Raw genomic sequence first — 26,003 nt, 5'->3', positions numbered from 1 at the left:
AATGAGGTAAAAGAGGAAGAAATGAGGAAGATCACCCTCACTAATACCACACTCACGATTCTTCAGACTGTGGTGACAAAGGATATTGAGGTGAGGCAGACGCTTCCTTTAAGGGCCAGAAAAGATGGTGAAATCCCTGGAACCGAAGGGCATTTATTGTTGGATGTTAGATCACCAGAGCTCTCAAAGGAGATTCCACTTGTGCCGAGAGTAATTACTCTTGTGTATCAAACAAGTAGAGCCATTACCTGAGGAAGAAGGGGGATCAACTACCAGCTCAAACATGTTAATGAATCATGGTAAAAAAATATTGAAAACACTGGCACAGGTTGCCATTAGTTTTGAAGAGTATGAGGTGACTAGAATGTCTCATGTCAGCAAATTGAATGATGTCAGCAGCACAAGGAGCCCTCAATGTTTGAGGTAGAAGCATTGAGCTCTGTTATTTTTCTAATACCTAGCCACTAATTTAATAAAAATTCTGCAAAAAAGAAACTGAAAATTGAACTCCAAACGCAGAAAATTATAGCAACGGAAAATAAATTCATGAAGACACAAGCACACAATAAACAATACACCAGAAATTACCCAAGAAACTCCAACTGGGGAAAACTTGTCAACTTGTGTGTTTTATTATTCTACTCAACAAAAAAATAGGAAATTGATTACAAATATTGGGAAAAATTCCCCTTCAATTCGCTAACCCTCAACACATTTATTTGCGCACTTCTAACCAACTCGGCATCCCTGCATGCACAGTTGTACAGACTCGTATACGCTAATTCATCCCCTTTTGTGTAGGCTAACTCTACCCTAGAAGAGATGCACACTAGCTGAAGAATTCGCTAAGGCTATTCGGCCTCTCTCTCTGTTGTAATGCGTTGAACTGGAAACCTTTCTTCATTGATCTAAACACACAAGTCTCTAGTGCATAATGATATGCTAAGTTTGCACCCTTTCTCTCCTTATAAAGTCGACTCGGACTTCCATCTTTCTAAGTCAAAATTAAGAAAAAGTAAAATTGCACCTTAGCTTCACTTGTGGATCCCTCTGACAAATTTAGTGCGCTTCTAAATTTAGCAGAAGCCTTCCATCTCTAACTTCAATTAACACTCCCTCTTAGAGAGGAAAGTGTTTTGTACTACACCCAGTTTATCTTTGAAGTAGATGAATCTACCTCTTGCCAATGCCTTGGTCAAGATATCTGCTCTCTGCTCCTCTGTAGGCACGTACTGGAGTCTGACTTTACCCCTCTAAGCACAATCATTGATATGGTGGTACTAAATCTCGATGTGCTTGGAGCAATAATGAAATATTGGATATTCAAATAGCTTGATGTAGCTCTAATTATCACAGTTTATGACCGTGGGTTCCCACCTCTAACTGAACAACCCAACAAGGAGCTTCCTAAACCAAATAGCCTCGCAAGCTACCAGGTTGGCAACCATGTACTCAGCCTCAACTAAGCTCAGTGCCACTGATCTTTGCTTCTTACTTAACCAGGAAACAACTGTTGATCCAACACTGAAAGCACAGCCTGAAGTGCTCTTCCTGTCTGCTAAACCCCTTGCCCAATCTGCATCTATGAATCCCTAAAGACTCACTCCATCAACTTGCATATATAACGACCCATAATCTATTGTGCCCCTAAGATACCTCAACATGTGCTTGGCAGCAACCCAATGCACTTTGGTCGGCTCAACCATAAACAGGCTCAATTGGTGGACTGCAAAACAAATGTTTGATCATGTGTTCACCAGATACATCAACGACCCTATGAGCTGCCTATAGAGAGTAGCATCTACTCACTCACCTCTAGTAGCGTCCACCTTCCTCCAGTTTGTGACTAGAGGCATGGTCATGGGCTTACAATCCTGCATGTGGAACCTCTTGAGAATCTCTTGCATGTACCTACCCTATCCCAAGAATATCTCCCCATCACCCTACCAAACCTCCAGCCCAAGGAAATAATGCATCAACCCTATATCCTTCCTCTCAAACTCCTCTGCTATATCTCTCTTGTAGTTGTGAATGAGCTCCTCGTCCCCTATCAATATCAAATCGTCAACATATAACACAAGAATGAGAGGTTGGCCCTCAACCACAATATAGTATAGGTTAGGGTCAGCTTCACTCTTGGTGAAGCCCAATTCGAGAAGGTAGCTATCTATCTGGGCATACCATGCCCTTGGTGCCTGCTTGAGCCCATAAAGAGCTCTCTTCAGCCTGCAAACATGTGTGTCTTTGCTAAAAGTCTCAAACCCCTCAAGTTGCTCAACATATATCTCTTCCTCAACAATTCTATTAAGGAAGGTGATCTTCATGTCCATTTGGTGGATCTTCCACCCCATCTACGCTGCAATCACCAAAATATTCCTAATGGACGAATACCGGGCCATTGGTGTGAACGTCTTATCATAGTCTATCGCTACGACCTAAGAGAAACCTTTGGCCACAAATCTCACCTTACACTTCTCCACACTCCCATCAGTTGCATGCTTAATCTTGTACACCCATCGTGAACCAATCACTAATTTTCCAACTGGTCTTGGCACAATCTCCCAGACGTCATTCTGCATGATAGAGGAATACTCCACCATGGCATCTCACCATACCTGCTGAGAAGTTGCCTCCTTATAACAAGAAGGCTCTGAGTCTATCACCTCAGTCATAAGTGCCATGTACCCCGTATATCTTTGTGGTTGTTTACTCTGTTTGAATGTGGAGTTGGGGGCTCCAACTCTCTCCTAAACCTCCCTAATCAACTGATCTACCCACCTGGCTCGTCCTCTCCCTACACTGGGAGTCACTGGATGAGTGGGCAACTCTAGCTCTACTCTCTCCTCATGTTCTTGCGCCTTCTCCTCAATTGTGTGCTGCTTAGCCTGCCCAAAAATCAACTGTGATGAAGTCTAAGGAACTTGTGAAGCCTCCTACTTGGGAGCCTGTTGTCGCTCCTCCTATGTTGCACCCTACTCACGCTCTAAGGACTCCCTGAGAGCCCTCTCCTCCTCGAACTTCACATCGCACATGATCACTATCTTCCTGAGTGTTTGGGGCATACACCCTGTACGCCTTAGATGTCTCACTGTAACCCACGAAAATGCCCTTCTCTGTTGTGGGCTTCAGCTTCTTCCAACTATCTGAAGACATGTGGCAGTAAACAAGACTGCCAAAGATCTGAAAGTGAGACACATTAAGCTTCTTACCTGTGAAAGCCTCCTCTGGTGTGAATCTGCCTAGCACCCTATGTGGACTCTTGTTCTACAAAAAGACAGCAGTGTTGCATGTTTTTGCCCAAAGAAACATGGGTAATCCCTGGTCATGCAACATAGCCCTAACCGCTCCAACAATGCTCTGGTTCTTATGCTCAGCCACCCATTCTGCTAAGGGTTATGAGGTGTTGTGAGCTCTCTCCTAATGCTCTCCTTGGCACACAAGTCTCTAAAGGCCTTGGAGATATACTCCCCACCATTGTCTAACCTCAGCTCCTCGATTCTCCTATCAGTCTGGTTATCCACCAAGGCTTTGAACTCCACGAACTTTGAGAAGACTTCATCTTTCTTCTTCATGAAGAAGATCTGAATCTTTCTTGTGTGGTCATCAATGAAGGTGACATAATATCGGTATCACATCAGGGACGGAAAGGAAAATGGTCTGCATGCATCCGAATGTACCATCTCCAAGATGCTCTTGGCCCTATTGTCTCTATTGGGAAAGGATGTCTTGGCATACTTGCCAAGTGTGCAGCCCTTGCACATGTCATGTTGATATACATTGTACTATGGAAAGCATGTGGCAATCTCCCTCACCTATGCCAAAGCTTCCCAAGGTCACATCTATGCGCACTGATCTCTCTGTTCCTCAAGGCCTCAGTTGTCTCAAACTATAACCTGCAGAGGTTCTTCAACCTAACTCCATTTTGCTTAGCTACTATGGATTTGAAAGGCTTGAGAAAGGACTTTCTTCTGCTGAAGATAACCTCATAACCTTTGTTCTCCAGGGTTGAGATTGAAACAAGGTTTTTCTTCAACCCTAGGACATAGATGACATCTCTAAGGTAGAGACGATTCCCAAACTCCCTCTCAAACTTGACAGTGCCCACGCCTTGTGTAGCTCATACAAAGGATCCCATTTCCAACAATGTTGTTGAGTTTGGTGATGGACAATGTTGATCAGTGATATGTAGTAGGCTAATAGCTTGTAGCATGTTACTTTTTGTACTCTAAAGGTCATTTAGAGCATAGTTGGTATTTTGTTTCATATATGTATTGCACTTAGTGCTATTTTTCTATATTCACCCTCACATAATAACCAAACTTTGCATATTTTGTTTCTAATGGTTTGGAATCTTTAAAATGTATTATTTTTGTTAACAATTTAATATCTAATGTATTTTTGGTAAACTGATTCATAAACTATAAACTAGTCCAATTCCAATTTGACTCTAATCCAAGTCTCATCAAATCCTTGGTCAATTTCTAGTACTAGTCTAGGTTCATTACATTGAGAACAAACAATGCAAGTTGTGTATGAACAATGAGACCCCATTGTGGATGTTATTGTTTAATATATTGAGCAGTGTTTGAGCCAACTCTGAGGTCGTTATTAAGAAATTCTGAGTTGAGTTAATTATCTTCAACCCCAACGGCCCCTTTGTGGTTTGGAATAAGGTTATTGGATATGCTTCCATGACAGTGGAGATTGTTGTGTATTATTCCCTAATGCTTTATTGTCTGAATTTCAGTGGCTCTATGTGTGAAATAATGGCATTTGCTTTGGGTTTTAGTTGGGTCTACCATTTATCTTAGCCCACTGTTTGTGCAAAGGAGAGAGTACCACCCTCTAAAAAGGAAGGGGAAAGGGCCTCACAACCCTTTCTCAATAATCCCTCCATCTGCTCAAATCGTTCCTTGAGTTTTTCACCTCAACAAAAGTTCTTGTCAACACATCCTTAACAAGTATGTATACTTTGGTTGATACTTGGATATTTACCTGATTTTCCCATAGCTTTAGAAATAAGGAAACAGATCCAACATAATTATAAAAGATACACTTACAAAGCTTTTTCTATAATGATTATTGAGTTGCTATATGGACACACTACCAAAGCCCATCATAAAGGGACATAACAAGCAACCTAGAATCCCCAAGAATAACAATGGCCCAATAAGACACCCTACAGCATAAATGCAACCCTCTCCTAAATTTGTTTCCAACATTCACCAGTGATTTAACAATCCCAAAAATTGTGCTTGATTGATTCTAATTTCGAACATATGGGAAACTTATCATCTATGAAATTGATGAAGTTGCTCTTCAAGAGTTTAAATTTTGTCAACAATCCCTATTAAATAACCAAGCAAGAAAATGTTGGAAATACTAAGAGGGGGGGTGAATCAGTATTTCATTAATTAATCAATTTTAACCATCAACAAATCACAAAATTAACCATCCAGAAATGAACACATAAACAGAAGATTTGTCATTGGGAGAAAAATACTTTTAAATTTTCTTAATATATAAAAATAGTACAATCAAGTTTATCAACTCCAACTGAAACTTTCGTAGGCACCAACCTATGGGAGACACCAATCCCCCATCTGAGCACCAACTCAGTGAATTTGTGGGCACCAACCCACAGGAGACACCAATCTCCTAGCTGAGCACCAATTGAGCAAAATTCATGGGCACCAACCCAGCTTTAAGTTATTTGAATTTTTCGTCAATTGCTCCTTCCTCAGATGATCATCACTTCACCATGCAATCAGCAGATTTCCACTCTCAACTCTCATTATAGCCACTGTCCCACACTTGCCTTGTCTTCAATTGTCTTTAACTTATCTTTTGCAGCATGACCCCTGGTTCCATATGTGGTAAATCTTCAAACTTATGTAGCCAGAACAAATAGAAACAAGTCACAGGTCATCGCTATATATATCCGGACATCTGCTAGACTCTACCAATTGTTGGACTTCCACCGATATTCTATTTCTAACCAGAATCGCAAACTAGGTTACAACATCAACGTCAACTTCGCTGTTCAAGACAACTCATATTCCTTCAATGCCAGGTTCTTTTAATTTCGTCTCAGAACTCTTGTGGTTTAACCTCAGAATGCTTCGTTTAAATTCTCAGAATGCCTTATTCGTTAGAATGTTTGTTTCAATCTCAGCGCAATTCATCCTAAATGCGACTTTACCTCATCGCGATTTTACCTGTGTGATTTTACCTCAGCACAATTTACCTTAGCGCGATTTTACCTCAGCACAATTTTTCCTCAGTGTGATTTTACCTCAGCCTGATTTCTACTCAGTACGATTAAGGTTGTTACAGTAGGGCTTGGCCTACTTCATTCAAACATCAGTCAGCAAATTTTTACTGGTCGAGCCCTTATTTGGCTTCTTCCTTATAACAGCAAAACTTAGAAAATGTGCTCTAATCTGGACCTGCATAAATATCTCAAAGAATCCACTTGGTAGCTCAGCGAGTTGATTCTCCTCAGATCTGTGAATTAATTGTCCTACTTATTCTAGTCGAGAGGGCTATTTGGGGCCGACTTGTAATTCATGTGCATTTTATGCTGGAGCCAACATGAAACTAGGCGTCTATAATTTTGGGCTGACCTGTAATTTTAATATCTGTTCTAACTTTTAACACTGTCTTAAGGGTCGCCTTTAGGAGGCTGGAAATTGGAATGTATCAGATGGTCATGTCACCTGGAGGTTGTGTCCCCATAATCACACCATAGATTGTCAAACATTCTGGACAAGAGGGACAAGTTTTAAACCATTGTGTGATGTGTTCCAGTGAAACTGTACTTGATATATGAGAATGGCAGTGTTCCATAGCTAGGGATGATGGCTGCTGATTTGGGAAATATATGCATCTTCGAACACTCCTATAACACAAATCATTTACACTGTATTGTATTCCATCTGCTTCAAATGACAGAGAATAATCTTGACCATTTACTTTAAATAATACGCTAGCTGGGCAATCTAGCTTATTACTTCGTTGGCTGGCTCTAGACTCGAGCCATCTTGTCTTGACATTAATGACAACCTCTCAACAGAAAATATGCAACGCTTGCAAGAGAGTATGTCATACCAAACTTTACATAATATGTTAATCCAGCAAGATTCTATGTATGAGGACATCCGCCTAAGGTTCAATGTAGAAACCAACATGGAATTTTATGTGAAAGAAAGTACAACCGTCTACTATTATAATCACAGATTGGCCTATCACACACCCATCTCCAGCGTTTCCAAATAGGACCATTTATTGCAGCACTTCCCCATTTTCAAGGTTGCAAACTAAGAGAAAAAGGGATTTTTCTTTTACGGGATTTGGGGGATTCAGAAGCCAAAAATTGGATAGAGCATAAACCCTTAACCCGCACTGAAAAAATTATTATATAATCGACTTTGAAGCAGAAAATTATGGGTACCAGGGTCAGGCACTTCCTCCATCACAATGTTAAGCTTGTGTATGCAATCATAATGACCTACAAAAGGCTAGAAAAAGAAAAGTTAAACTTTGACGAAGAGAATATTACCACCCTGCTTTACCAACAAAGCAAATAGCTCATCATAACAATCTCATTTTTTAAACAAACCTTGTTAAAGCTTGAGCTACATTCATGATCAACATGCGATAAGAATGCATTTTAATCACATGTATACAAATGATTGATAAATGGTTGTTACTAATCGGTCCAAGAGGTCACATGCCTCACAATGTAAATGGTATCCATATCTTGATGAATAGTGGATGGTCAATACTTCAATGTGTTGATTTCTGTAGCATAGGATGTGCTCTAGCCTCAAGATTTTGCAGAGAGGCTAAGACACATTCATTCTCCAAGACCCAAAAATCGTTTGGGAAAATTCCACCTAGAGATGGTTTAATTAAAATAATTAATCAATTTTAATATATTCCTAAGTCTAAACTTAGGAAATGTGATTAATTAAAGGGTATTAATTAAATCTGCTGTGAATCTTCTATATAAAGACGAGGATCAACTCCCAGTTAATCTTAGCCTTTGATTATGTTTTAATCTTGGTCGTTGGTACTCCAACGAGAGATTATAAGAAGGAGCTTGATGGACACTTGGAGAACATATCGAGATAGTGAGATCTAGAGATCGAATTTCTCAAGAGTAGCAGCGCTGAGTTGCCAGAGAGAGATCAAGTGATCTTCTTGCAATGAGGGGCAGGGATAGTAGAGCGGAGGGGATTTTTCCAGTTCCAGAGAGTGCAAGGGAGAGAAGGCAACGAGAGGTACGCAGAGGCAGCACAGTGCCACACAAAGGCAGCGCAATGCTTCAGAGAGAGTCCGCAATTTTGGTGGGAGCAGTCGATATCTAGTGCCAGAAGCTGGGGTGTGAGACCAAAGGGCTAGAGAGTCGAGTTCCAATCAGCAAATCGATCAGCTGGAAGGGTGATGCAGCGCCTAGAAGTTGTGACGCAGTGACAGCATGAGCCCACGCAAAGACTGTGCAGAGGTAGCGTGGGGCTAGCCAACCAGAGCCTGGATCAGAGTCAGATCACCAGTGACAGTGTGAGAATATTTCTCACTACCTCTTTGCCAGTTTATTCTCTATATAAGATTCCCAGTTTGGGCATCTAAAGATTTGTACTTAAATTACTACTACATAATAATAAAACCCTCGGTTGCTGGACCGGTTTTCCCACATTAGGTTTTCCCAGGGACATTGGTCCAAAAACAACGGTGTAATTGTGTGTGTTTATTTCTCTCCTATGCAGTGTTTTGTTTCCGTAGTATATTATATTGTGAAGGCTACAATAGATTTTATTTCGATGTTTACTGTGTAACATTGTAAATAACTTGATTAAGAAATTAACAAGTAGGAGAAATCTAATCAGTTGTTGCAGTAGGGAATCGGGTCATCGATTTTTCACATGGTATCAGAGCACAAATCGTAAACCGAAGAGCTCAGAGTAGAAGAGGATAAGGAGGTTCGAATTTCTACATAGGCAGCAATCCGAAGCCCCAGAGGCAGCATACTTCCTTGGCCATAAGGGTCAGTTTTTTTTGGAAACTTTACTTCTCTAAGTGAGTCGACAGGGAATAAAATTTTCCAGCTCGAAGAGTACCAGAGGCAAAGGGAGTAGCAGTAGTTTCCTTGCAGAGCAGATCTTCAGCTAGGACACAGATTTTGTAGTAGTTTGCTAGTGCAAATAGCGTCATGAGGAAGAAAGAACACACACTGAGGGAATTCTTTCCTCAGGGGACTTCTAACCAAGAAGTTCGAATTTTCCTAGCAGAGCAGCAGTAGTTGTGTGCAGAGTTTCTGACTCCACAAGGGAGTGTGAATAGTTGGGCAATAGCTGCATAGAGGAGAAGAGGAGTTCGACATTTTCAGAGAGATGGCATCAACTGGATTGAGAGATCGAGATCAATTGGACAGAGCCTCCAACCATGTGATCTGGAAGGCTAGAATTTCCTACCTTCTAGATGAGCATGATGTCAAAACTTATATCGATAGTGTGGTAGTTGTACCCGCAGATGCAGATTTGCTTAAGAAATACAAGAAGGAGATGACAAAAGCTAAGAGGTTGATTCTTGATGGGGTTCAAGATCATGTGGTATCTCACATAACTGGCAAAGACACTGCCCAGCAGATGTGGGAAGCACTAGCTACGTTGTACGAAGGGTCTTCCGAGCAGCGGAAGATGTATATCGAGGAGAAGTTGAGATGCACGAGGATGTAGAAAGGGGAGCGTATAGACCCCTTCCTTACTAGGCTTCAGGATGTTCGGGATCAGCTAGCTTCAGTACGGTCATCGCCCCAGCCTACAGAGTTTGTACGATTAGCTCTGAACAGCGTTTCCGAAGAATGGAAATTTTTCTTTCAGAGTATCCTACGCAGAGAGAAACTGCCAGATTGGTAATGTGTGTGGGTTAATCTGCAGCAGGAGGAGATGAGGCGAGATCTGGAGAAGAGCACCATCAGTGGTGTCAGCTGCAGCAGTGGGACGAAGCAAGTAACGTAGGAGGAAGATGTAGCCCTCGCATCTAAGGGGCTGTAGGAGCAGCGCAAGTGGAAGAAGGACATTTCCCAGATCAGGTGCTTCAGGCGTGGTGAGTTTGGCCACTACAACACTCAATATCCTCTCAGAAAGAAGGACAAAGAGGAGAAGCAGGATCAACAGGCTACATCCACTGAGATCAACAAGTTGTCCTCCAGATTGGAGGAAGAGTTTGCCATGATCACCAAGTTACCTCCAGGGGTGAGGTGGGGTGATTTGGAGTTGTAGCCCTAGAGAGCTACAGGATGGGCAGGATTCTTAAGGAGGTCCACCTCATGAATCAATACCTTGCTACGGGAGACCATAGTATGCAGTAGCAGGATGGATTAGTGGCAGTTGGTGCAGTCAAGTGCCAGAGTGACAGATGCAGTAGCTAGTAGCAGTCAGAGACTGAGCAACGCAGAGCAGAGTTGGCAGCAGTGCAGTTGGCACAAAGCAGAGTCAGCAGCAGTGCAGAGGCTTCAATGACAGCGCGAAGTCTAGCAGTAGTCAGGACTCGGGTTATAGATGCATTATACTAACCACAGTTGGTTCAAGGTTTTGGATGTTTTTCCGTTGTAATTGTTGCAGTTGCAGCAGCAGCAGTTGGAGAAGTTTGCAGTGTTGGCAACAGTTCAGCAGGGGCCAACAGCAACACGGATGCAGCAATCAGAGTTGCGCAGTAGTTGATGGGCAACAGAGCCAGACATCAGCAGCGCAGTGAGAGATGGTGCAGAAACAGAGTGATGCTTCAGTGGGTTGCAGCGCTAGAGCACATTCCTCGCTAAGAGGGAGTGTTGATTTATGTAACATCGGATGTGCTCTAGTCTCGAGATTTTGCAGAGGGGCTAAGACATGCATTCTCCAAGACCCAGAAATCGTTTGGGAAAATTCCACCCAGAGATGGTTTAATTAAAATAATTAATCATTTTTAATGTATTCCTAAGTCTAAACTTAGGAAATGTGATTAATTAAAGGGTATTAATTAAATCTGGTGCGAATCTTCTAGATAAAGACGAGGATCAACTCCCAGTTAATCTTAGCCTTTGATTATGTTTTAATCTTGGTCGTTGGTGCTCCAACGAGAGATAATAAGAAGAAGCTTGATGGGCACTTTGAGAGAATATTGAGATAGTGAGATCTAGAGATCGAATTTCTCAAGAGTAGCAGCACTGAGTTGCCGAAGAGAGATCAAGTGATCTTCTTGCAGTGAGGGGCAGGGATAGTAGACCAGAGGGGATTTTTCCAGTTCCGGAGAGTGCAAGGCAAAGAAGGCAATGAGAGGTTCAGAGAGGCAACGTAGTGCCACACAGAGGCAGCGCAGTGCTTCAGAGGGTGTCCGCAATTTTGCTAGGAGCAGTCGAGATCTAGTGCCGAAAGCCGAAGTGTGAGACCGGAGGTCTAGAGAGTCGAGTTCCAGTCAACAAATCAATCAGTTGGAAGGGTGACACAGCTCCTAGAAGTTGTGACACAGTGATAGCGTGAGCCCATGCAGAGACTGCGCAGAGGCAACATGGGGCTAGCCATCCAGAGCCTGGATCAGAGTCAAATCGCCAGTGACAATGTGAGAATATTTCTCACTACCTCTTTGCCAATTTATTCTCTGTATCAGATTGTGAGTTTGGGCATCTAAAGATTTGTACTCAAATTACTACTACATAATAATAAAACCCTTAGTTGCTGCACCAGTTTTCCCACATTGGATTTTTTCCGGGGACATTGGTCCAAAAACAACGATGTAATTGTGTGTGTGTTTATTTCTCTCCTATGCAGTATTTTGTTTACGTAGTATTTTATATTGTGAAGGCTGCGGTAGATTTTATTTCGATGTTTACTGTATAACACTATAAATAACTTGATTCAGAAATTAACAAGTAGGAGAAATTGAATAAGTTGCTGTATTATGGAATCGGGTCACCGATTTTTCACACAATGCTTCCTTGATTGATAACTCCATGATGTTATCAATCTCAGCATTCTAAAATTATATGAAAATCAACCCAATTGTATGATGTTATCCATGTCTACGTTCTAAAATTAGATGAAGATACTTTCTTAATTGGAATCTATAACGTTATCAATGTCACCATTATAAAATCGTATGAAGATCAACCTAATTGTATGAATATTCAACCCAAGAAATAAATTAATTCAAAGGATGTCTTCCTTGGTTTCCATCCTCTGCTTCAAGTTGACACTATTTAGACGCTGTGGTCTTTAATACTGTCTACAGATAGTTCCATATGCGCATACAAAATGATAGTTTAGAGGATTTTGTGATGCAACTAACTTTTTCACCTTTTGGATAAATGGTATGGTGTGGTATAGTAAATTTATAGTCCCCAGCCAACGCTCAATTGCATGCATGGGACTGTTAGCCTTGATTTCGGGCATTATTGCAGTGTCTGCCTTCGGAGGAGATTTTTGCTGGTTATACTTAAAACTCCCACCCCTATAGTGGATTCAATCACAGGCCCCGATGGGAACCAAACCCCACTAGAACCACTTCAGCTACAGCACAAGGGTTTAATGGTTTTATAATGAGAGGAATCAATGGTAATCATCATTGACAAAGAATAGGTAATTGTATTTTTTAAATATGAACATTCAATCCCCACCAGAACCATTTAGCTACAGCACAAGGGTCTAATGGTTTTATAATGAGAGAATTAGTGATAACCATCATTAACAAAGAATGATGACTATATTTTTTAAACATGAACATTCAATAATAAATATTCCATTGGCAGTTGCATTAGCATGTATGATAAAAGTTTGACGTACTGGTCTTAGCCTTGTGTATTTCTGCAATTGTAATTTTAAGTGTATTGGTCAATTTTAAGTGTATATCTCATCTTGTATTGCAAACTACATACTGGTATATTACAAATTGTCAGGTCAATTAGGCCTAGTTTGGGAGGTTGTGAGGAGTGATATCCTCCCCACCAAGGTTCAATTCCTACAAGTCACATGTTGAGCATTTAATGAGTAATTGTTGTCATGGTTTTGAGCCATGTTGTTGACCTGGCCTTGTGCCCTGAAAATGCTATGGTTTACCCTAGGTAACGTCCTCAAAATGAAAAGAAGTTTGTACTCGCCTTGTCTTTTGTTGGCCTTCTGCATAGTGGTATTCACATACTTTGGATAAATTAATTAATTTAAAACTAAAACAGCTTTTTAATTTGAATGGAAAGATAAATTACATAGAAAAAACTAAATATAACTTTTTTATGTTTACATTTAATAAATTGATGTAATTTATTTTATTGTATATATATTTATATTAGAGCCTTAAGGGTGAGTTCAATTAGTTAAATCATCAGGAAAAAGCCATAGATCACCTATTCTGATCACATCTAGAAATTCCAGAGAAGAGAGAGATTCAACCATGAGATATTATTTTAAATTTTTTTCATTGTAAATCTCAACTTTTTATTTTCATACTCATCCGATATAAACTGGAGAATAGCACTTGTCTTGACACGATAAAAATCGATCAACCGGTCTTCCATCTGAACTAAAAGTTGTCATTCGATCATTTATTTAACTCATGCTAAGGCCGCGCTAATTTTGGAAGTTTTTCTATTCAGCATTTACTCTCTGAAGTGCTTTCATTAATGATTATGCTTCATTAATTCCACTCTGTCTTGTATCTTTTCACAGTCAATTTCTACATATGACTGATTTTAGTCAAATAAGGGATGGCTTGAAATTAAAATCATAATTATTCAGTGGCTGCCTTAAGACACCGCATATTTCCGTTGATGTTGTCTCGTTTCACACTCAATTTCTACAGATTACTGACTTATGCCTTCAGACACCGCAAATTTCATGCAAATGACACTAAAGATTTGGAAAGTACTCGGAACTCAGGTAAATAATTGAAAAGCTTACTTCCTCTTTTTCTATTTTTTTCACACTAAATGTCTACAGATTGACTGAATTTATGGAAATACTGCTTCCTCTGCTTTAAAGACACCGTAAGTTTTTAATCTATCTGAAAATACTCGCACTAGGCGGGATGATTGGATAACTTACTTGCCGCATTGCTGACAGTATCGCTGAGGCACGTCGTCCAGCACAACGATGGCCGCATTCGCGCAACTCAGACAAACACGGTGCCGCCGGTGATAACCTTTCAGGTGACTGATATCAGCCTCGCAGCTTGGCACCTGACAACGCAACACGACAATTTTGGCCCGTTTTCGGCTCAATTCCTCCTCCATGTTGTCCATTTCGGGGCAAGCACATGGCACCCGCCCCGCTAAGAAATTCGAGCAGGTAAGCCGAGGGTCCCGTTTGCGAATCCGCCCGGACGCAGCCTCCTTCTCATCTTCCTCCGCGTCGTGCGATTGATTCCTGGGAGATGCATTTTGCACCTCCCGTACCTGCTGAACTTCAAGGGCCTGGGAAGCTAATAACCGTTCATCCGAGAGATCTTCGGATTGCCAAGGCAAAATGTGACCAGGGAAAGAGCCGAGGGAGAAGTCCAAAACGCTGTCCCATTCCCAGTCCCCTGCATCTAAAGTCGAAGCCACGGGATCGTCCAGCAGATCCGCCATGGCTGCTCTTCTTTCTCCTCCTTGCGCTCTGCAGCTTCTGATTACATCAGGGTTTCAAATTGTCAGATTGTAAATGAGTTTTTCCACATCCAACTTTCTGCTGTTCTTCGAGGTTCGGTAGCTTAGGATTGACTTACTTTATTCCTACTCATCATTATATCTCGTGACTAAATTTTACTTAAATACTTTTCCCTTCAGTTTTATCTCATTAATTTATTATTTACTTTTCTAAGTTCGAGAGGTACTTCAATTTTTTTAGAAAGGGGGCGACGAAGACACTGTCAAGATGTGATATTTTTGGCCAATTTTCTGGGTCGTGGTGTTCAAGAGTAGGTTGGGTGGTTAGATTCACTCGATTCCTTTTCGCTGCCCTTTCATGTTTGTATGTTATGTATGCCCCACACAAACAATAACATCACACCTCACGATTATGCTTAGAATTGAATGTCGACATTATGTGTATTGCAAGGCTACCGACGGTCAACCTACACATGACAGATTAGGCGATAATTTGTTGCGATTATTAATCAACGAGGACACTCTGCCATGGAGTTAGCTTTGAAAATATTATTTTTTTGGACACTCTGCCATGGAGTTAGCTTTGAAAATATTATTTTTTTTTTGCTCTTTTACAACACAGCTAAAATTTTGTATGTATTGAAACTATTTTTTTTTATAAAAAATACCGTAATAGTATATAAGTGGAAATTAATGGAAATGAGATGATCATTATTTCTATGATGTGTCCAGAATTAAAAATACACAACTAATGATGTGTCCAGAATTAAAAATACCATAGTTGTGTATAAGTGAAAATGAGATGATCGTAATTTCTATAATGAGTATAGAATTGTTGCTTTATTGATGTGATTTAATATTTTAATAATTAGATTTTATTATATTTTGAATTTTTCTAAATTATTAAAATTTTAAATATAATTATTATTAACATAATATTTATAATAAGGAATTTTTAAAATTTTATTATATTAAAATATAATAATTTAAAATACTACGGTAGGGTGAGTAATAAAACTTTAAATAATAATTTAATATAAAATATATGAAAATTTAATTTAGTTGGTATGGTTTGCATTCTCGTAAATAATATCAATTACTCATTTACTTTATATTTGATTTGATGTAAAATATATAAAGAGTTTTTCTAATAAATTGTTATTCATTTATTTTATATTTGATTTGATGTAAAATATATGAAGGGTTTTTCTAATTAAATTGTTATATTTGACAAATAAATTTAATTATTAAAATTATTTATTTAATTAATATTATTATATTTTAATAAGTATTGATAATATTAGTTAATCTTTTATAATGATTAATTAATTTGTTTTTATATTAAAGTACTATTATTTTATTATATTTGATATGATAGAAATTATTTATTTAATTAATATTATTATAATTTTAATAAATATTAATAATATTAGTCAATCTTTTATAATAATTAACTAATTTAATATAAAATATATATGATGGGTAAATATAAGTTAAGATTATATATATATATATAATTTTTTATTATAAAATAATATATTTTTAAGTAATGAGTACATTCATGTTACTATTCTACTTTTAATAGAATTATTTTATAAGTATCATACAAACTAATATACTTGAATCCATGATACAAATCCTAAACGATACCATTTAAACTAGATTTTTTTAACTTGTAATATAATATTAAGTGATTATATAACATTGATTACTCTCAATATAATAAAAATTTATTTTATTGAAATTATTATTATTTCATTATATTTAGTAAAAAAAATAATATTGGGAACAATTATTTAGAGATTAGTAAACAATAACAATTTCAATAGCTTTCTTTTTTTTTTTTCTTTTTTCTTTCTTTTTTCTTTTTTCTTTTTTCTTTCTTTCTTTTTTTTTTTCTTTCTTTTTTTTTCAGCACGAAAAAAAACTGAATAATTGTATTCATAGGAGGAAAACAAAATACAAGTGCATTATCTCAGATATATTGTCTGAGAACTATGATTGACGGGGATTTGGCACTTACTATACCGATGACTAAAAATATTGGACCGTATGCAATCAATATTGGGATTGCTACATTCGATATGAAATCAATGGGATTTGCAAAATAACAAAAATTTGTTGAGCGGATACCTTAATAGAGAAGTTAACCTCTTGTGGAATTAAGAAATACATACCAGAAATTGGTTGTGTTGAGAATCATATGTCCTGAAAACAAAAATCTTGAACCTGGAAGCAGTGGTTGTCCGTTCTGATCTGCATCCGCCATATGCCTTGGGGAGCTGAAAGGCCCCTTTTAGGTGAATCCGCTTCATTATTTTGGTCCCTGTTAATGTGGGAGATGGAATAGTCCCGCCTGCTGTTCCACATCATTGCGATCCTGTCCAGCCATCCAACAAGGTGAAAGTTTTCTATATTGTGCTTTTGCAATACATGATCAATGATAAGCCTCGAATCTCCATAGATTTTCAAATTCGGGATATTGAGAAAATTGCAGAAAGAGAGGAGTCTCGTAGTGCCACCGCTTCAGCTTTATTGTTGGATCCCGAACTTGCATTCCAATTGATTTCAATGGCTTGATCCTTTACAATCCTGATGAAGACGCCGCATGCACATATTCCCTGTTGGGCAGCACCATTGAAGAAGGCGCATGGGGGGATCGTGGAGAATGTTATCAGGGGATCTCCTTCATTTCTAATTCTCTTTGAATTTGTCATTAGGCTTTTACCATAAGGGATCCTATTCATACCGTCCAAACCGAGGGAGTTGTAAAGAGATATAATTGAAGCGACCACCGATTTGTACATATCCTTCTTTGACCTGAATATTCTGTCATTGCGCCACTTCTATATAGCCCAAATGACCAGTAAGGGAATGGCTCTCTGTTCCTTATACATATTGCTCCATATCTTGAAAGCTTTAGAAACAGGAGAGAAGGAATATAGGGCAAAACCGTATTGATTTGCGATGTTCTGCCATATGGGAAGCACTTGGGGGCAGGTGAGGAAAATATGCAGGTTATATTCCGAGTTTTCCATGCACATAGGGCAGATTGCAGGCTTGTGCCAATTCTGCTTTTACAGGTTGTCCCATGTTAAGTTCCTATTGTTGAAAACCAACCATGCGAAGATGATGATCTTTGTGGGGCATCTGGATTTCCAAAAAATTGGGGGAAATATCTCTCGAGAATTGTCTTCCTTGGAATTCTTGAACTGTAGATATATATGTTTAACCTTCGCCGTCGCAGATCCGTCCATACCCTTCCATATACGATAATCTTTAAACGTGGAGCGATAAATACCCCGACCTCGCAGCTCTGTTATGACGTTATTCCATTGTTCCGCCATTTCCTGCTGGAGCTGGAGTTCGTATGCAGTTTTACATATGGGAATGGCCCCCTCCCAGGTTTTTATGGCGCTGGCCCAGAAAAAGATGCCCGGCTATGTAAGGCTCTCATCAGACTAGGGGAGATCTGTATTTTACCTGCCCCCCCAGCAAATACATCCATGTCGATCATAATTTTAGCACCCATTTGAAATCTCCAAATGAGGTTCTCTCTGAAGAATGGCTCGAGTCTCCTAAATCCTCTCCAAATGGAAGATTCATATGGGGATCCAATGGTGCTTTCCCTGATCCAAAACATTATATCCAAGTTGTTCATATATTTTGCACGGATGACCGAACTCCATAATGAATCCCCCATAATTGCCCTCCACAATGATTTACATAGAAGTGCTTTACTGAATTGGGCAATATCAAGAATGCCCCATTCGCCCATTTGCTTAGGCCGCGTCAGCACTGTTATTTTTGTTAGATGGAATTTGTGTTGATCCTTGTCACATCCCCATATAAAATTAGCGATCATCCTATTCAGGTTCTTTATAATAGTGGATGGAATGATGAACAGGTGTGCCCAATAAACCATTGTCTGGACAAGAACTGATTGTGTCAGGGTCATGCATCCGCCTTTTGTTAAACACTGATGCTCCCATGCAGTTATTTTCTTGTAGAATCGGTCATCAATCCAAATCCAATCCATAACCCAGTACCCCACAGCTTTCATATTGAAACCTAAATACTTTATATCGTGCTTGAGAGGGATGACTTGGATGTTATACATGCGAGAGAGGAATTGGATCAAATTTCCATCTATGTCCTCCACATAGAAGGAGGATTTCCCTTCATTAACTGTCATACCAGAAGCAGCTTGAAATCTGACCAGGATGTAATGTATGCGCAACCATGTTGCTCTGCACAGGATAGCCGCAATCAGTATGTCGTCGACAAAAAAATTGTGGGATGTGTTTATCCCTTTGCAGATAGGAAGAGGCCGACAGGTATTTGTATGTACCGCCTTCTTGATATGTAGGCTAAGAGAATCCATAATCAGAATGAAAAGGAGAGGAGACAAGGAGCATCCTTGTCTAAGACCCCTAACAGCTTTAAAAAAGTGGGTGGGGAATCCATTAATCAAAACAGCGTAATTTACCTCCTCCACACACGCCATAATCCACCTTGAACACCTGTGGTTGAGTCCAATCTTTGCAAGAAGACAGCGGATATAACCCCAATCCACGTTATCATACGCCCTTTTTAAATCAATTTTTAATAAGGCAGCTTCCAGATTCTTTGTATGCATTGAGTGTAGAGCTTCTTAGGTAAGGGCCACAACATCCATGATGTTTTGGTTCTTAAGAAAGCTGTGTTGTTCAAGGGAGAGATGCATGGATAACACATTCCTAATCCGCATGGCAATAATTTTAGAGATCGACTTGTATAGTACATTGCATAAAGAAATAGGACGGTATTCAGAGAAGCATGCCGAGTGAGATTTTTTAGGAATCAGAGCAATGGAAGTGGATATGATGCGGTGATTAATGTATCCATTAAGTCTAGATTCTTCAACCATATTTAGGATGTCGTCCTTGAACAAGTCGAAGAAATGGATGAAGAAATCTATAGTCCACTCGTCCAGCCCAGGGCATTTATCCTTCTGAAAGGATTTTAATGTTGTCAACAATTCCTCCTCCATGACTTCTGAATAGAGGGCTTCATTTTGACTTTCTTCGAACCTGGTGGGATACAACTCAATGCCCCATCGAATGTCTTCTATATGACTACCAATCTCTCTATTATATGCCCTGCTGAAATAATTAACCGCTTCTCGCGATATGTCCTCTTGAAGAAAAAGATCTTCCATCTTCATCTTTAATTTCCTAGATCATATTTTTCTATCTCCTCTTATTGGCGAACCTGTGGAAAAACTTGGTGTTTTTGTCACCCTCCTTGAGCCAAATGGCTCGGCTCTTCAGTCGCCAAGTAGATTCCTCCTCTGTCAAAATTTTCTGTTTCCTTTTTTCAAGACCCCAGATCTGTCTACGAATTTGTGAAGGAATGGCATCCCTTTTAAAATGGGAGGACAAGAGTTGCAGATCTTTATCAATGTCTTTCAGGTCCTTTATGTTGCGCTCAATTTTTTCTCGTTGCCACAACTTAACCTTGTTACGCAGCCTTGTCATGCGGGAAACAAAATCTGTTGAATTGCGCTGATTCGATCCATCATGAGGTTGCCACGACTCTTTGACAAAGTGGTTAAAATGCTCATCAGATAACCACGTTCGGTTGAATTTGAACGGGTATCCCAGTTTGATTACCTCATTGTTCCATTGAATATGTATCAGGCGGTGATCAAAGATGTGTGAAGGGTTGATTTTCATTTGCGGCAGCCCGAATCTTTCAATCAGTTTTTCATGGAGGATATATCTGTCCAGTCTTTTAGCCAAATATTCATCATTAGACCACCCATTATCCCAAGTGGGCCCTTTAAAATCTGGCTGTATGTCTACAAAATTGTTCTGGATCATTGCATTACGAATAATCCGTCCAATCGGGTCCATTCTCCTTCCATTGCCCCAAATCTCGTCGCTGCATAAGGTACTGTTAAAATCACCACCAATCAGCAGGGAATCCATATCAAAAAGTTCAGATGCTAGAAGTTTTTCCCAGAATGGATAACGCTGTCTATGTGGAGCATATATATTTAAAATGTGCACAGGATCTGGACAATTACGAAAATAAGCTAATATAAGAATGCCTGCAAAACATTGGAACGCAACAGCTTTGACCCACGAGGGATCCCATAGTACAGCCAGCCCGCCAGACAAACCTACAGCATCAGTGGCCACCATATGCCAAGTTGGGAACATTCGTCTGAAATAAGAAATGGTCTAGGAACAATCATGCATTGTTTCCTGAATCAAAAGCAAATTGGATTTTGAAGATCTAAAGAGGTCCTTAAGAGCCAAAAACTTACGGGTTGCTCCTAGGCCCCAAATATTCATAGACAAGATGTTATTCATTTCGCCCTTCAGATGGCCGACCAGCTCTAAGAGGCCCTTTTGCAGTGAAATCATCTGAAGCAATTTCTATCACTGGAATATCAATGAGATTGAGGTCCCTGGAAGTCGGATCCTTTTTCCCCATTCTCCCTCTAAAGTGTCTACTTCCCCGCTTATCTTTGCGACGAACAGTAATGTTACCGATGGATTTCGGACTAATGACCGGGGAAGGAGAACGGTCGGGTTTGTGTATGATGAGGGGCTTTAAGTTTAATGAGGCCCATTTCATGAGCAGATTAATGTCACAATCGATAGAGTTTTTTTCAGAGGAAGATGGCGGGGAAAAAGGAGAATTAGATTCCTGAATTACCTTTCCTTTAGGATCTTCTTGATGTACAAGAGAAGGTTCCATTGCATGGGGGGAAGGGGATGCAGCAGGGGACAAAGGAGAGGAAGAGACGTATAGAATGGAATGAGATGGCCCCCCCAAGGAAGATTTATCAATCGGAGGAGGAAGGGGAATGGCTATGTCCATAGAGAGTTTAGGAGGATGATGGGGCAAAGAGAAGCACTGATGAGATGCGAGTGGATCAAGGAGAGGCCGCAGAGGGAGCTTGGGCGAGGAAGCATCCCGGGGACAGCAAGCATCGGACCCACTATCCCGACCGAGCGGTGCAACTGATAATGAGCAGGGGCGCAAGGGACCAGAGGGTCTATTCCTAGGCGAGCCTGTACTTTGAGAGGACCAGGATTTTAGATTGAGTGGGCCCCGAAAAGGATCGACACTAAGAGGCAGAGTCGGATGTGCACTCATAGTTGAAATATCATCATTCCTCTTCAGCATGTTCTTATGACTGTGTTTATGAGGTTGTCTACACGGACATAACGAATGAAGGTGGACGGTCCTATGACACACAAAGAACCTGAATGGAATTCCCGAATAATCTAGTCGCTGATGGAATTTTAACGAATCCCAGTTTAGTTCAATCGATTCAGGGAAGCCACCTCTGAAACCCCTCTCGATGAGGACCCATGCAACACGTTTGACCTTTGCGCCTATGCATCTAGGATCCACATATATGAATCTTCTGACAGCGCTGCCAACTTTTTCAATCGATTCTTTGTTCCATAGCTCTATGGGAAGACCATGTAGTTTGAGCCAGATGTAATTGTTTAGAGGGGTGCTCTTGAGAGGATTAAATCCTAAGTACCACTTGTAGAGAGCCAGAAAGCTTCGATCCCGGACCCAAGGTTTATTGAAGATAATCTCAAGATCTTAGTCCCGAAGAAATGGAAGCTGAACCAGTCATTCATGAGTCTGAAAATTGTGGGGGAGTAGCCAAGCAGAGGAACCCATTTTACTGCTATCCAGGATCGAAATTGTGACTCATCCATCACCGAGAAATGCCATCGTCCCACTAAGGCTTGCTTCTGCAAGCTAGAAATCCTGTCAAGTAGCAGTGTCCCGTCCAGGTTGATGGCTTCAGGTGGAGGGGAAGATTTAATCGGCTGATTATGTTTACATTTCGGGCGAGAAGCAGAGTCATTGCCTTTGGGAGACAGGTGCTTCTAAGAAGCAGGAAAAATATCTGAGTATAGCGAGGCAACCCATTCATCGTTGGCATTTTGGCTGACATGGGTTTTCTCCGCCTCCAGGGTGGCATGCACCATTGCAGAAGCCACTGAATTGTCAGACGAAAAATCCATATCAATGGATTGCAACCGAGATCCCAAGGACCAAATCAATATTTCCCAGGATAGACCACTCAGACAAAGTACAACAAGGCTTATTCAATAAGTGGGAAAAAGCCAGGTGAATCAAGGGAGAGAGTACTTCCGCATCTAAAAAAGGATGGGATCGGATAGAGCATTTAAGAATATTGACGCCAGTGATGGATTCACTTACCCCCAGGTGTACCCCTTCTAACAGAGAGATATAAATGAGCCAACTATGTTCTATAGGAAAATAAGAAATGACAGTGAACATATCCACAAAAAGATCGAGAAGAGGATCCCTAAATAAATGCAGACAGGTGTGCATCAGCAACCAGAAAATTCAAATTATTTGGCACCGGAAAAAAGACAGGGGGATGTGACCAGTGTAGAATAGATCCTCAGGAGTTTGGACAGGCGATGCAACGACAGTAAATCTCATATATGCACCAGCATGGACCAATCCTTAGACGGAAATCCGAGCAAGGTTTGGAGATGATGAAAAAATTCTTAATGAACTTTAAAATGGTCCCCCAACACCCAAGAAATTCAGTCCCCGACATGTAGGAGAAACAAATGTAGTTATGATGGAAGAGATTGGATCACAAGCATTACCAAGCGGAAAACACCATGGTCGGTAGAGTCCACATACCATATTCACAAAAAAACCACAGAAAGAGTCCCCTCTCTCGTCCAAGAGAAAGTAGTAGAGCCTTGTTTGGATATTGGCAAAAGCCAAACGACGACGAAATAATGGCTGGAATAGCCACGTCCAGGGAGAACATGCAAGTGTTCGTCTCCAGATGTTCCTAGAGGAGAGTCAATATAGGGTGAGGCGCGACCTTCCATCCACCAATGGAAGTGCAATGGCTCCCCATGCCTCCATCTGTCGAGAGAAAAGGAGCTATACCATATCGCGAGGGGAAAGCAACACAGAGAGACTGAAAAAGTTACCTGGGGATGTATCAAATTTTTCGCCTCTTTTATTTATTAAATTGTAAAAATGGTTTTTTACAAAATTGAATTATATATATATATATATATATATATATATATATATATATATATATATATATATATATATATATATATATATATATTATATATATTATGAATGTATAATTACAATTTTATACATTTAATTACAATAATTATAATAGAAATATATTATTTTATATAAATTAATATATTAATGAATGTATAATTACAATTTTATACATTTAATTACAATAATTATAATAGAAATATTGTTGTTCTCAAAGTTGTCAAAGGTGGTGCTATGGTTATTCTTGATAAGGATGATTATCGTAGGAAGATGTTGGACCGCCTCCATAATAGCAAGAGCTACAGGAAACTCAACAAGGATCCCCTGAAGAAGATTGCCAAAAGTGTGGCCTTTTTTATAAAGGTCAGTAGCTCTTTCAGTCATAAGCTTAAAGAAAGTTTCCCTCTTACCCCTAGAATCTATGGCCTACCAAAAATTGATAAGGAATGGGCTCCTCTGAGACCCATTGTTAACATGATAGGAGGGCCAACTTATCTTCTTGCTAAATATTTAGCCCAGAATCTTAAGCCCCTTATTGGCCATACATAATCCTTCTTCAAGGACTCTGCATTGTTTGTCAATGAGTTAAAGAGTTTAAAGCTTGATCTAGATGAAAAGATTGTGAGTTTCGATGTGGCCTCCCGCTACACTAATATCCCTATCAACGAGGCCATTGAAGTCATCAAGCGCATTACAGATCCTGATACGACTAATTTAGTTGGTATTTATCGTACTTCTACTTTCTTTTCATTCGATGGGGAATTCTATGAGCAAACTTGCAATGTCGCCATGGGTTCCCCCCTCTCCCCTGTGGTAGCTAATCTATTCATGGAGGATTTCGAATCAAAGGCCTTAGCTTCTTCTCATCTTCTGCCTAAGATGTGGAAGAGGTTTGTGGATGACACTCATCTGGTCCCATGGTAAGGAAGAGCTGGAACTGTTTTTCCTCCATCTTAACAATTAATCTAGTTCCATAAAGTTCACCATGGAATTTGAAAGTAATGGTAGTCTTCCCTTCCTTGATGTCCTCCTCTCAAGGAATGATGACGACTCTTTTTCTCATCAGGTATTTCGTAAGAAAACTCATACGGAACATTATCTTCATGTTAATTCTCATCATTTCCCAGTTCAAAAGCTTGGTGTTCTCAACACCTTAGTGACTAGAGCTTTAAGAGTTTCTGATGACAACCATCTCAATGAAGAGAAAGCACATCTCCTAAGTGTTTTCTTTAATAATGGGTATAGTAAACACTAATGTACTAAGGCTTTTTGAGGTCATAGGGCTAAGAAAGATATCAATGATCGATTTTCTGATGTCCATCTTCCTTTTATCCAAGGGACCACTGACAAGATTACGAAGATCCTAAGGAAGCATAAGGTGGCTTCAACCTTTAGGCCTTTAAATACCATCCAGAGCTCCCTTAGATCTGTAAAAGACCCAATGGACCCCAAGAATATGAAGGGTGTTTACGTTATCCCATGCTCTTGTGGGACTCCCTACATTGGTGAGATTGGTTGCTCGATTAATCAAAGGATTCGTGAACATGTCGCTGACATCAAGCATGGCAGGACCCGCTCCTCTACTTTGGCAGAGCATGCAGATAAATCTAAGCATCACATATGCATTGAGGAGGCCCAAGTCGTTGCTAGGGTTAGTCATTTTCATCATCGTAAATTGAGGGAGGCCCTAGAAATCGAAAAAGGCCCAATAATTTGAATAGAGATGATGGTTGGATTATTAGTAGAAGTTGGATCCCTGTCCTGTCCTCCTAGTTTTTTAGGTTTCTTTTTGGGTTTATTTTGTTTGTTTATTTATCTGTGTAGGTATTGGTGTCTTTTTTATAATATTTGTTGTTGGTTTATTCTTCATTAGAGTTTATATTCTTGATCCTTTGTGTTTTCTTAAGTATTTTATTCGTTCTTAACTCCTTTTAGTATTTTTGTTATTTGCTCAGGACTAGAAAGGGGAACTCGGCTCTTATCCATGGCTTCCACTGATCCTGTTGCGGACACCGTCCCTGCCAAGCCCGTGGCGAATGAAGCTGTCAAAGCGGCTGAAGAAAAGCTCCTGAAGGAACCAAAGGAGAAAAAGGCGAAAAACCCGAAGGAAAAGAAGACGAAGGCTGCCAAGGGTTCTAAACCCCCGCCTGCACATCTCCCTTATTTCCAGAGGATTTCTGAAGCCACAGTGGCTTTGAAAGAGCGCGGCGGATCTAGCCCTCATGCGATAGCGAAGTACGGGAGCGAAAAGTTTAAATCTGATCTGCTCCCTGGGTTCAAGACGAAACTT

At 40.0% G+C, this 26,003-nt stretch overlaps 1 protein-coding gene across 1 annotated transcript in view; it reads right to left on the bottom strand.

Annotated features, from left to right (window-relative positions):
- Positions 1 to 14,748, bottom strand: part of SPL7 (squamosa promoter binding protein-like 7) — a 330,320-nt gene extending 315,572 nt beyond the window's left edge. Inside the window, exon 1 of the mRNA XM_089447745.1 lies at positions 14,076 to 14,748. Coding sequence (XP_089303871.1) covers positions 14,076 to 14,599 — 524 coding nt within the window. The 5' untranslated portion in view covers positions 14,600 to 14,748. The remainder of the gene's footprint in view (positions 1 to 14,075) is intronic.
- Between the last annotated feature and the right edge of the window lie 11,255 nt (positions 14,749 to 26,003).

The sequence above is a fragment of the Pinus tabuliformis genome, chromosome X (genome assembly GCF_031772625.1).
Source record: "Pinus tabuliformis cultivar Carrire ecotype Pingquan chromosome X, CPIR1, whole genome shotgun sequence".
Taxonomy (NCBI): Eukaryota; Viridiplantae; Streptophyta; class Pinopsida; order Pinales; family Pinaceae; genus Pinus; species Pinus tabuliformis.
This window is presented reverse-complemented; position numbering and strand designations above follow the sequence as displayed.